This window comes from Erpetoichthys calabaricus, chromosome 1, assembly GCF_900747795.2.
Source record: "Erpetoichthys calabaricus chromosome 1, fErpCal1.3, whole genome shotgun sequence".
In the NCBI taxonomy this organism is placed as follows: Eukaryota; Metazoa; Chordata; class Cladistia; order Polypteriformes; family Polypteridae; genus Erpetoichthys; species Erpetoichthys calabaricus.
In genome coordinates, this window is record NC_041394.2 from 14,107,653 (window position 1) to 14,120,404 (window position 12,752).

General features: G+C 44.3%; 1 protein-coding gene across 2 annotated transcripts in view; it reads left to right on the forward strand.

The window, feature by feature from the left end:
• Nucleotides 1-6,955: 6,955 nt before the first annotated feature.
• ppm1na (protein phosphatase, Mg2+/Mn2+ dependent, 1Na (putative)) overlaps nt 6,956-12,752 on the forward strand; it is a 28,164-nt gene continuing 22,367 nt past the window's right edge. For both annotated transcript variants that reach the window (XM_051934228.1, XM_051934232.1), the window contains exon 1: nt 6,956-7,999. In XM_051934228.1, coding sequence (XP_051790188.1) covers nt 7,025-7,999 — 975 coding nt within the window. In that variant the 5' untranslated portion in view covers nt 6,956-7,024. The remainder of the gene's footprint in view (nt 8,000-12,752) is intronic.

Below are 12,752 nucleotides of genomic sequence, written 5' to 3' on the forward strand. Positions count from 1 at the left end.
TAAACGTGACTCTGTGCACCGGGCTGTTATTTCTGTGATGTCCATAATGAAAGCCATTTTAACATCATCTCGGCTTAACTCCTACAGGAATTCTTCAGAAAACTATGGGGAGATTCACTCGACAAAGGCCTTGAATATTCTGTTGTAACCCCCATTAGGATGAAGCAAACTGAACGAAAAAAAAATGATGTTCTATACGTTGACGTTTGTGTAATCAATTGCATTACATGCGATGTTGGAAGAGGTTTCTGTTTTCTTCCAGCGCTCCATGTTCCTGAATGTCTCAAGGGAGAATAGCAGCAATTTCACGTTAGATGTTTTCCTTCAAATTTTCCACAGTGTGAGGCTTGTCCCAATAGACTTTTCTTTTAGAGCAGACCCCAAAAGAAGAAGTCTGGTGGTGTCAGATCTGGCGACCATGGTGGCCAAAGCCCCTGTAGCCGAAGAAGGACTCCATTTCTGCCATGCTCCTTGCCAATGTGTGACACATTGCTCCATCTAACCTTCCGTTAACTCGTGATTATCCAGTTGATTCTGACATCACTTAAACAAACTGGTGACCCAATAGATTCGTGCTGCTCAATACTGTACACCACCATCGTGATGAGAGGTCAAGTGACTGGGTGAAGGGGTACAGGCGGGATGCACCCAGAAGTTACAAATGGAGGTTAAACGTCGTGACAGCTATTCGGTGCCCACCTCATCACTCCGACGCAGGGGCATCCCGGCTTGTTCGAAGCTCCATAAACCGAGGAGCACATTGTATGTTGATTCGTTCAGATAGCGAGAGTAATTACAGAAAATTCAGGGCCTTCATCGGCTTCCTGCAGTTTAGCAATCGAGCTAAACTCTGTGCGCCCATGGAGAAATACTGTATAAGTACAGGGCATCAAGGAAAGAAAGGAAGAGGAAAAACAAACAGAAAGAGAGAGAGAAAGAGAGGATGAGGGAGAAAGAGAGAGAATGAGGAAGAAAGAGAGAAAGAGAGAAAGAAAGAGAATGAGAGAGAGAGGCATAGAGAGAAAGAGAGAATGAGGGAGAAAGAGAGAGAGAGAGAAAGAAAGAGCAAGAGAGAGAGAAAGAGAGAACAAGAGAGAAAGAGAAAAAGAGAGAGAAAAAGAGAAAGAGAGAGAATGAGAGAGATGGAGAGAGAAAGAAAGAGAAAGAGAGAGAATGAGACAGAGAGAATGGGAGAGAGAAAGAAAGAAAGAAAGAAAGAAAGAAAGAAAGAAAGAAAGAAAGAAAGAAAGAAAGAGAAAGTGTGAGAGAGAGAAAGACAGAGCAAGAGAGAGAGAAAGAGAGAACAAGAGAGAAAGAGAAAAAGAAAGAGAGAGAATGAGGGAGAAAGAGAGAGAGAATGAGAGAGAGAGAAAGGCATAGAGAGAGAGAGAAAGAGAGAGAAAGAGAGAGAATGAGGGAGAATGAGGGAGAAAGAGAGAGAGAGAAAGAGAGAGAAAATGCATATAGAGAGAGAGAGAAAGAGAGAGAGAAAGAAAGAGCAAGAGAGAGAAAGAGAGAACAAGAGAGAAAGAGAAAAAGAGAGAGAAAGAAAGAGAGATAAAGAGAAATAGAGAGAAAGAGGTAGAAAGAGAGAGAATGAGAGAGATGGGGAGAGAAAGAAAGAGAAAGAGAGAGAATGAGACATAGAGAATGGGAGAGAAAGAAAGAAAGAAAGAAAGAAAGAAAGAAAGAAAGAAAGAAAGAAAGAAAGAAAGAAAGAAAGAAAGAAAGAGTAAGAGAGAGAGAAAGAGAGAACAAGAGAGAAAGAGAAAGAGAGATAGAAAGAGAGAGAGAATGAGGGAGAAAGAGAGAGAATGAGAGAGAGAGAAAGGCATAGAGAGAGAGAGAGAAAGAAAGAGAAAGAGAGAATGAGAGAGAAAGAAAAAGAGAGAAAGAGAGAGAGAAAGAAAGAGAAAAAGAGAGAATAAGAGAGAGAGAAAGAGAGAGATAAAGAGAGAGAGAGAAAGAGGTAGAAAGAGAGAATGAGAGAGATGGAGAGAGAAAGAAAGAAAGAGAAAGAGAGTGAATGAGACATAGAGAATGGGAGAGAAAGAGAAAGAAAGAGAAAGAGAGAAAGAAAGAAAGAGAAAGTGAGAGAGAGAGAAAGAAAAAGAAAGAAGGAGCAAGAGAGAGATAAACAGAGAAAGAGAAAGAGAGAGAATGAGGGAGAAAGAGAGAGAAAGAGAAAGAGAGAAAGAGAGAGAGCGAGAGAGTGCGGCATAGGGGCAGAGAGAGAGAATGAGGCAGTCGTCGAGAGAGAGGGCAGCGCTGTCGGTGGTCCCGCGATGGCATGAAGGATCAGCGCCCTTTGGACAGATCGCCCCACTGATTGGGCAGCGGAGTGGGAGCGGAGCGATCGAGGTGGCGTCCTCTTCAGAGATGATGAGAGGACCACCGACCCCGAGCGGTCCAGCAGATGGCGACAGTGGCAGCCATGACAGGGGGTCAGTGGGGAGCCTTGGACGGCGTTGAGCTCGGCTCGTGTGACCAGTGACTGTTGGTTTTTATTCTCGTTTCTAATCAGCAGGTTTTTCACTTTTTTTACTTTGATTTTTTTATCGTTTAATTAAAGCACTTGGACACTTTGCACCATCCCGTTGCCTGGAGTGTTTTGTCCTCATCCGCCGTGCCCATCCAGTTACGTCATCAGCGGTGTCAGGTTCAAGAGGCTCCCAAAATAAGGAAGATGGAGCGTGGCGTTGGACCCGCACCATCACGGTTGGTTAGATAATTTTGTTTAAATGAACACTCAAGCGAATGTCCTTTGAACGAAATATTGGCTTTGAAATGGCCAGCTGCCGGTCTTAATGAATGAAGCGGTTGGGCCGAATCTCCATTAATCTGCTGATATTAAAGAAGCTGGCGGATCAGCAGGGGGCTTGCAGACTGGAGAGAGACAGAAGGGCTAAGACAGTTGTATCCCTGAGCGGTCCCGGTGACTGACTAGTGTCCTGTCTTTGGCCCGATGCTGCTGAGATAGGCTTCAGCCCCGTGTTAACCCTGAACTGGACTAAACTGATTTGAGAATGTTGTGAGAACTAAATGAACAGAAGAGCGACAGACCTTTCACTTATCACAATGTGGCTCAATCTGAGCTTTGATGAAGGTGCACCAAACACTCAGTCCCCCTGACCTCATCTTTATAATGGCCCTTAATGAATGAGCCTGTGCAGCTAAAACTGCTGAACTCTGGAGGTCTCCGTTAATCTGCTAATACAAGAGAAGCCACTGATAAGTAGGAGCCCTGCTGAGTGCACAGAAAGATGGAGGCCAAGATTAGCTTAATTGGTGATTTCCAGATTCAGCCGCTGTGACTGTGGCTGTGTGCGGGAGCCGACCCAGAGATGGCCGATTGTCCCTTGTAGGGCTGCTTCCGGAAATTCAGAGCCTTAGGACACGCTGGGGCAGTTACCCGTGGCCCCACGAGCATAGGGGCCCCATGCTAATCTTTGTATGTTGTGACGTGTTGAGTGGTTGTGTAGGTAGGGGCCTCACCGCACTGCTTTTCCCGGGGGTCTTTAATGTTGTTAAGATGGCCCTGCCTTGGGAAAGTCTTCATCCCCCTCTGTGATTTGTCCTGTTTTGTCAAATTACAACCTGGAATTCAAATGAATTTTTGGGGGGTTTGTACCATCTGATTTACACAACATGCCTACCGCTTTGAAGGCCCAAAATGTTTTTGATTGTGACACAGAAATCCTGAGTGTGCATAAGTATTCACCCCCCTGAAACTCAATCCTTTGTAGCACTTCCTTTGGCTGCAAGTCTCTTGTTGAAGGTCTCTATTAGCTTAGCACATTTCACCATTGGGATTTTCACCTAATCCTCAAGGCCAAACTGCTCCAACTCCTTCAAGTACGACTGGTTGTGTTGGTGTCCAGCCATCTTCAAGTCATGTCACAAGATTCTCCATGGAATTGAGGTCTGGGCTTTGATTTGGCCATTCCAAGACATTTCAATGTTTCCAGTGTCACTTTAGCAGTCTGTTTAGGATCATTTATTGTCCTGCTGGAAGGTGAACAGATGGCACATCACAAACATTAACACTGCTTCTATGCCTCCCATACTGAATAGCATTTAGTAGAGAGATATGCATTGCATTTGTAATTCCAACAGATGGTGCATCATAAACATTTGTAGTAATTTTTTTTACTACAGTAATGGCTACATGTATTACAAGATACATTCCAACAGATGGCACATCACAAACATTAACACTGCTTCTATGCCTCCCTTAATAAATAGCATTTAATAGAGAGATAAGCATTGCATCTGTCATTCCAACAGATGGTGCATCATAAGCATTTGTAGTAATTTTTTTTGCTACGGTAATGGCTACATTCATTACAAGATACATTCCAACAGATGGCACATCACAAACATTAACACTGCTTCTATGCCTCCCTTAATAAATAGCATTTAGTAGAGAGATATGCATTGCATTTGTCATTCCAACAGATGGTGCATCATAAACATTTGTAGTGATTTTTTTTTACTATGGTAATAGCTACATGCATTACAAGATACATTCCAACAGATGGCACATCACAAACATTAACACTGCTTCTATGTCTCCCTTAATAAATAGCATTTAGTAGAGAGATATGCATTGCATTTGTCATTCCAACAGATGGTGCATCATAAACATTTGTACTAATTTTTTTACTATGGTAATAGCTACATGCATTACACTCCACATTAGTGGAGTGGTGGCTCTGAGGCTAGGGATCCGCACTGGCAATTGGAAGGTATCCGGTTTGAATCCCATAAATGCCAATATGGACTCTGCTCTGTTGGGCCCTTGAGCAAGGCCCTTAACCTGCAATTTCTGAGCGCTTTGAGTAGTGAGAAAAGTGCTATATAAATGCAAGGAATTATTATTATTATTATTACAAAATACATTCCAACAGATGGCACATCCCAAACATTAACACTGCTTCTATGCCTCCCTTAATAAATAGCATTTTTGTAGAGAGATATGCATTGCATTTGTCATTCCAACAGATGGTGCATCATAAACATTTGTAGTAATTTTTTTTATTATGGTAATAGCTACATGCATTACAAGATACATTCCAACAGATGGCACATCACAAACATTAACACTGCTTCTATGCCTCCCTTACTAAATAGCATTTAGTAGAGAGCTATGCATTGCATTTGTCATTCCAACAGATGGTGCATCATAAACATTTGTACTAATTTTTTTACTACGGTAATAGCTACATGCATTACACTCCACATTAGTGGAGTGGTGGCTCTGAGGCTAGGGATCCGCATTGGCAATCGGAAGGTTTCCGGTTTGAATCCCATAAATGTCAATATGGACTCAATTTCTGAGCGCTTTAAGTAGTGAGAAAAGCACTATATAAATGCAAGGAATTATTATTATTATTATTACAAAATACATTCCAACAGATGGCACATCACAAACATTAACACTGCTTCTATGCCTCCCTTACTAAATAGCATTTAGAAGAGAGATATGCATTGCATTTGTCATTCCAACAGATTGTGAATCACAAACATTAATATTGCTTTTACGAATCCCATACCAAAAAGGCATTTAGCAGAGACATCTGCATTACATTTGTCATTCCAACATATGGTACATCACAAACATGTGTAGTAGTAATGTGTTTTCTACAGTAATAGCTTCATGCATTGCAAAATACATTCCTACAGATGGTGCAGACTGCAAACATTAATGCTGAGGTCTACATTAATCATTTAAATTTTAACCTGTCTTTTTCGCTTAGCATATCTAGTAACATAATAACATAATATAACAGTAAATAGGGTAGAGAGGTGATGCTGTGGTTGAGCAGCTACCTTTCAACAAGGAGACTATCGTTCAGTCCTGGGTGCTCTCTGTCTACAGTTTCTATGTTCTTCTTGTGTTCCTGTAGGCTTCACCCAGGTGCTTTGGTTTCCTACTGCAGTCCAAAGATATGCAAGTTAGATGCACTGCTGAGGTTAAATTGGCCCATGGTCACCCTGTGATAGACCAGCACCCTCTCCAGGGATTGTTCCTCTCCTGTCGGTGGGATTTCCAATAGAAAGGTGTGTGCCTTCCCTAATCTGTGCAATCAACTGAATTGACCACAGGGAGACTCCAAATAAGGTGTCGGAACATCTCAGCGATGACCAATAGAATGGGATGACCCTGAGCCAGATTTCAAGTATCACAGTATAGGGTTTAAGTGTCATATTTAAAATTTTTATCCATCCATCCATCCATTATCCAACCCGCTATCTACAAGTTCACGGGGGGTCTGCTGGAGCCAATCCCAGCCAAAACAGGGTGCAAGGCAGGAAACAAACCCCGGGCAGGGTGCCAGCCCACCACAGTTAAAATTTTTATTTTTAATAAATAAGCACAAATTCCTAAATGTCATCTGGGATATTGGGCATTGCTAGATGTGGGGAAAAATGAAGGCTGCAACATAAGAAAATATTAATAAAGTTCTGAATACGCACCCAACCCACTGCAGATGGTGGGCCATCATATGCTCAGTGCCATTGAAATGAGGAGCTGCCAGCCTGAGTAAATGAGCCTGTTAGGTCGATTGGGATGAACTCTGGATGTCTCCATTAAGTCGCTGATTAGTGAGAGTTTGGCACAGTCGTGAGCGAGAGAGCGAGAGAGAGAGAGAGAGGGGAGGGGTCAAGCTGTAGATTAGCCGGGAATTAAAGTGAGGCAACCAATGGCAGGGAGCTGCTGACAGAGGCAGGGCAGTACTTAAAAAAGAAGAGTGAGGAACATCAAGAGAAATTCAGAAACATCCAAGAAAGGAAGGAAGCAAAGAAAGTATAAAGTGGATATGTGAAGTAATTTTAACAAGTGCAAAATCAAGAAGATCAAAACTAAAGAAGCAGAAAGAAGGTCACAAAATGTCCAGAAGGAGTTCAGTCTGAGACAGGGAGAGAGAGAGAGAGAGAGAGACGTGAGAGATCTTTTCTTATTTTGCCCCATTCATGGTGAGCACCATTTGCTCGGGTTCATTGTATTAAATTTAACAAGATGAGGAACGGCAGCAGTGTGAGCACCAAGGACTGGGAGCGTCGAATGCCACGGATGACCTCATTTGTCCGGCTGCTGGTCAAGGAGACAGAGAAGATGGTCTCTTTCTTCTTCAAAGGGAGTGAAGAGTTTATGGGAGAGGATGAGGAGGAGAGGAGCATTTACCTAGACAAGCCCATGCTCGACAAGGAAATGGAGGAAGGACAGGTGCCCGAAGGCCTATCTTATGCTCTGGCCAGCATGCAGGGCTGGCGGGCCCAGATGGAAGACGCCCATACCTGTGTGACTGAGATGCCAGGAGAACTCGCCGACTGGTGCTTCTTTGCCGTGTACGATGGGCATGCCGGAAGTACTGTAGCTCAGTATTGCTCCCGGCACCTACTGACACATATTTTAGCAACAGGTAAGGTGACAGCTGATGGAGACCCCGAGAAAGTCAAGGAAGGGATCCGCGATGGCTTCCTCAGCATTGACAGCTGCATGCACGACCTGACCCGACAAGAGAAGTGGGAGAACAGCGGCTCCACGGCGGTGGCAGTCATGATTTCACCCCGGCACATCTATTTCATTAACTGCGGTGACTCCCGGGCTGTGCTATGCCGTGACGGACATGTTTGTTTCTACACCGAAGATCACAAACCCTTCAATCCCCGGGAGCAGGAGAGGATCCAGAACGCTGGGGGCACCGTGTTCCTGCAACGAGTAAATGGCTCCCTAGCCGTGTCCCGGGCCTTGGGAGACTTTGACTTTAAGGACGTGGAGTGGCGGCTGCCCACCGAGCAGTTGGTGTCCCCAGAGCCGGAGGTGTACGAAGTGGAGCGGTCGGCAGAAGACGAGTTCTTAGTGCTGGCCTGTGATGGAGTCTGGGACGCCGTTGACAATGAGGAGCTGTGTGCGTTCATCCGTAGCCGCCTGCAGATTTCCAGTGATCTGAAGGACATCTGCGGACAAGTGGTGGACACGTGTCTCTATAAGGTGAGTGACAAATGTGGTCACTGGGTGCCCCAACCTCACGTGTGTGCCCGTCAACTCAGTGTCCATTCATCCATTGTCCAACCCGCTGAATCCGAATACAGGGTCAATCCCAGCCAACACAGGGCACAAGGCAGGAACCAATCCCGGGCAGGGCGCCAACCCACCGCAGGACACACACAAACATACCCACACACCAAACAAACACTAGGGCCAATTTAGAATTGCCAATCCACCTAACCTGCATGTCTTTGGACTGTAGGAGGAAACCGGAGCACCTGGAGGAAACCCACGCAGACACGGGGAGAACATGCAAACTCCACGCAGGGAGGACCCGGGAAGCGAACCCGGGTCCCCAGGTCTCCCAACTGCGAGGCAGCAGCGCTACCCTCTGCGCCACCGTGCCGCCCCAACTCAGTGTTCCAATGATAAATATGGAAGCAGGTTATTGAGATGGTGGGAGGTCAAGTCATGAAGTTAGGGGGCGGTCATGAGAATGGGGGGCACACTTTTCGGCCTGGCATTGAGAATGCTATTACAACATCCATGATTGGAGGATTTTCCCATGAACTCCTCTGGGAACTCGATTTCATGCTTCTCCATTTGTCTTTACTGTTACTCAGCTACAAGGAAAATATAAGAGCGGGGGGCTTTGACTTTTTCAATGTGGGGAGGTCTTTGCCTGCTATGTGACCATTAACGATGAGCACTGTGGACCCTGACTCCCATGTGACACTGAAGGTGGGCTTCAGGCAGGTAACACCTAGGCTGGTAGGACAAGAACATTGGAGCAATGGCAGTCGTCCAGTTGTTTTTCTTGAGAAAATAGTTATGCCCACCTCCAAGGGACTGTGGGTCCAGATTGGGGAACTAGCTGTCCTGTCCAGGCTATAACCCTTTGTTGTTAAGGTGGCAGCCAAAGAAGGTGAAAGGGGCTTCTTTAATTTATATTTACTCAGTGCTTTCTGAGACAGCATGCCAAACTGGGGTGTGAAATTCAACTGTCAACCATGTTTACAAAATACAAAAACAAGAATTAAATAACATTTATTAATACTATTGTACACAGACAGAGCATAATTGATGGGGGAATAACTGAAGCCTTGGAGAAGGTTTAATGCCATAGCATCCACCATAATAAAAGGGAAGGGTTTGTGTGTCTGTCTGTGTGTCCATCCGATTGCTATGTCTCTGTCTTTCCAAAAGATGACGCATCGCAAAAAGTTTTAGTAATAAAAGCATTACGTGTGACTTTCCAACAGATGGCACATCACAAGGATTAACACAGCTTCTATACTTCCCTTACAAAATAGGATTTAGTAGAGAGATATACATTGCATTTGTCATTCCAACAGACGGTGCATCACAAACATTTGTAGAAATGTATTTACTACAGTAATAACTACATGCATTGCAAAATACATTCCAATAGATGGTGCATCATGAACATTAACACTGCTTTTATGAATCCCATACCAAATGGCATACAACAGAGACATAGACATTGCATTTGTTTTTCCAACAGATGCCACATTACAAACATTAACACTGTTTCTGTCTCCAATACCAAATGGCATTTAGTACAGACATATGCCTTGCCTGCGGTCTGCTGGCGCCCTGCCCGGGGTTTGTTTCCTGCCTTGCGCCCTGTGTTAGCTGGGATTGGCTCCACCAGACCCCCGTGACCCTGTAGTTAGGATATAGCGGGTTGGATGATGGATGGACGGATGGATGGATGGGTGGATGATTATTATTATTATTATTATTACTACATGCGGTGGGCTGGCGCCCTGCCCGGGGTTTGTTTCCTGCCTTGCGCCCTGTGTTAGCTGGGATTGGCTCCAGCAGACCCCCGTGACCCTGTAGTTAGGATATAGCAGGTTGGATAATGAATGCATGGATGGATATGCATTGCATTTTTCATTCCAACATATGGTGTATCATACACATGTGTAGTAATGTGTTTACTACAGTAATAGCTACATGCATTGCAAAATGCATTCCAACAGATGGTGTAAACTGCAAACATTAATGCTGATGTCTACATTGTGTGGAACATGACCCGGACACAGACAGACAGACACGTTTCAATCACCCCACACACATTTATTTTGGTGCTCCATATTTACACAAGTGTTCAATAGTCCCCAAGTCTCCAAAGTCCTGGCCACAACACAATGCCTTTTCTTTCTTCAGGCCGCCTCCTTCTCTCTCCTCCAGACCTTGTCTGTCTTCTACCCGACTCTAGTCACGCTATGAAGGGAGGCGGCCCCTTTTATATTCCCCCGGATGTGCTCCAGGTGGGTTCCGGCAATCTTCCACCGACACGCCCCAGTGTGGCGGAAGTGCCGGCTGCATCCCCGGAAGTACTCCAGGTGTCCCTGCTCCTCTTCCCCCCCAGCACTTCCGGGTGTGGCACAAGTGCTGAGGTCCAGGGTTCCAAAGGCATAGGGGCACCCCCTGGCGGTGACCACGGGCCCCTACAGGGTTGCGCTTCAAAGCTCTGTACCCATGGCCCCCAAAGGTACCAGGGCAGTCACCCCCACATGGTCTGGGGTAAGCGTAAGCCCTCCTCCGGTCCTCCTGGGCGTCGCGGCTGGGTTGTTCCCCCAGCCATCTCTGACAATTGATTATCTAAATTTTAAACTGCCTTTGATGCGTAGCACAGCTAGTAACATAACATAACATTAAATAGGGCAGAGTGGCGATGCTGTGGTTGAGCAGCTGCCCTGTAACAAGGAGCCCAGGGTTTAAATCCTGGGTGTTCCCTGCCTAAAGCTTTCAAGTTCTCCTTGTGTGCTTGTGGACTTCACTTGGGTGCACCGTCCAAAGACATGCAGGTTAGGTGGACTGGCAACAGTAAATTGGCCCTAGTGAGTGTGTAGTGTGAGTGTGTTCTCTTGTGATGACATGTCCAGGACATTGTTTCTGTCTTGTTCACTGTGCTTGCCTGGATAGGCTGCTGAAACCCTGTTCATGATTAAGTAGGCTTAGAAAATGGCATGGAATAAAATAATATACCTGTGATGCTCTAGATCTCTGTCTAGAGCTGTTTGTAGCTATCATGACCCTGAAGTGATTCATTCCATGTGGGCTGGTATCATTTTGGATGACTTGGTGGTTAAAACTTCTGCCTTTCAAATCCAGCATCCTGAGTATGAACCCTGTTCTTACACACTCAGACTGTGGATTTTCTTCCATGAATATAGGAAGGATAGATAGATAGATGAAAGGCACTATATGATAGATAGATAGATAGATAGATAGATAGATAGATAGATAGATAGATAGATAGATAGATAGATAGATAGATAGATAGATAGATAGATAGATAGATAGATAGATAGATAGATAGATAGATAGAAGGTGGTGGAGGAAGGAAGACAAATCTATTAAAAAATTAGCTTTGTCCACATTTCCTGTGGCACATGAGCCCTGGATTGCCCGAGTCCAGTAACGTGTGTGTGTGTGTTTGTGCTGTAACTGAGATAAGCAGATTGGAAAGAACGAATTTATGACATAATATGATCAATCCCTCTTAATCCAATCAAGGTTTCCAAAGGGATGTTACCTTTCCAGCTCTGGTCAGTGCAGCGTTTCATCACAGGACCCATTGTTATATTTAAATCCTGCTGGACCAATTTAGAGCAGCCATTTAACCTGGTGGATGGAAAGAAAACCAGAATTCCTAGGGGAAAAACCATAACTGGGCATTCTATCTATCTATTATATAGTGCCTTTCACTATCTATCTATCTATCTATCTATCTATCTATCTATCTATCTATCTATCTATCTATCTATCTATCTATCTATCTATCTATCGTGCTTTTCAGTTCTATCTACGTATCTATTATATAGTGCCTTTCACATCTGTCTATCTATTATATAGTGCCTTTCACATCTATCTATCTATCTATCTATTATATAGTGCCTTTCACTCTATCTATCTATCTATCTATCTATCTATCATATAGTGCCTTTCACTCTATCTATCTATCTATCTTCTCACCTAGTCAGCCTCCACCAGTTGGTGTAAATCAAGGACGCTCTTGGATTTTCATTTATAGTGACTACGTCAGACTTTTTTTATTCACTAAGTATTTTCTGCAACAGTATTCTAAAATGGCCTTTTTATATTTGCTGGCACGCTTAGAAAAGATCCTAAATAATTGGATTTGAGTAACTTTTCAAACTCTCTGTTTTCTTGAATTTGTATCAAACATGTCTGCAAGTCATGCTATCAGTCATCCGGTCAATTTCAACGGAGAAATGTCGTCACTCAGAGAGAATTCTCTGTGATATCAGAAATGATTGACAAGCATTTCCAGATATAGACCATCTCCTAGCAGCTCGAGGTTCCTATGAGAAGAGCTGCAAATATTATTAAGAAGTTTAAGGTCCATGGGACTGTAGTCAACCTCCCTGGACGCGGACCCAAGATGAAAATCAACCCCAGAATGGGCAGAAGGACAATGACAATGGTAGACAGAAACTGGCTTATACAGTATTTATGTTGTTGTAGTGGGTTGAGTGATGACGCAGAGCAAGTCCCAAAATATTTGGGGTGCCAATCAGACAAACTGAATTTAATTTAAACAAAAGGAAAGTAAATGTACACACGTGCTCAATGGTGCCACAGCAAACAGTTGGCATCTAGCTCTCCGTTTCCCTCTAGTGGCTCTCTTTGATAGGGCTTGTCAGGAGTCGTGTCCCTCAGTCGAGCTGCTCTCAGCTCCAAATGAGACTCCACCTTC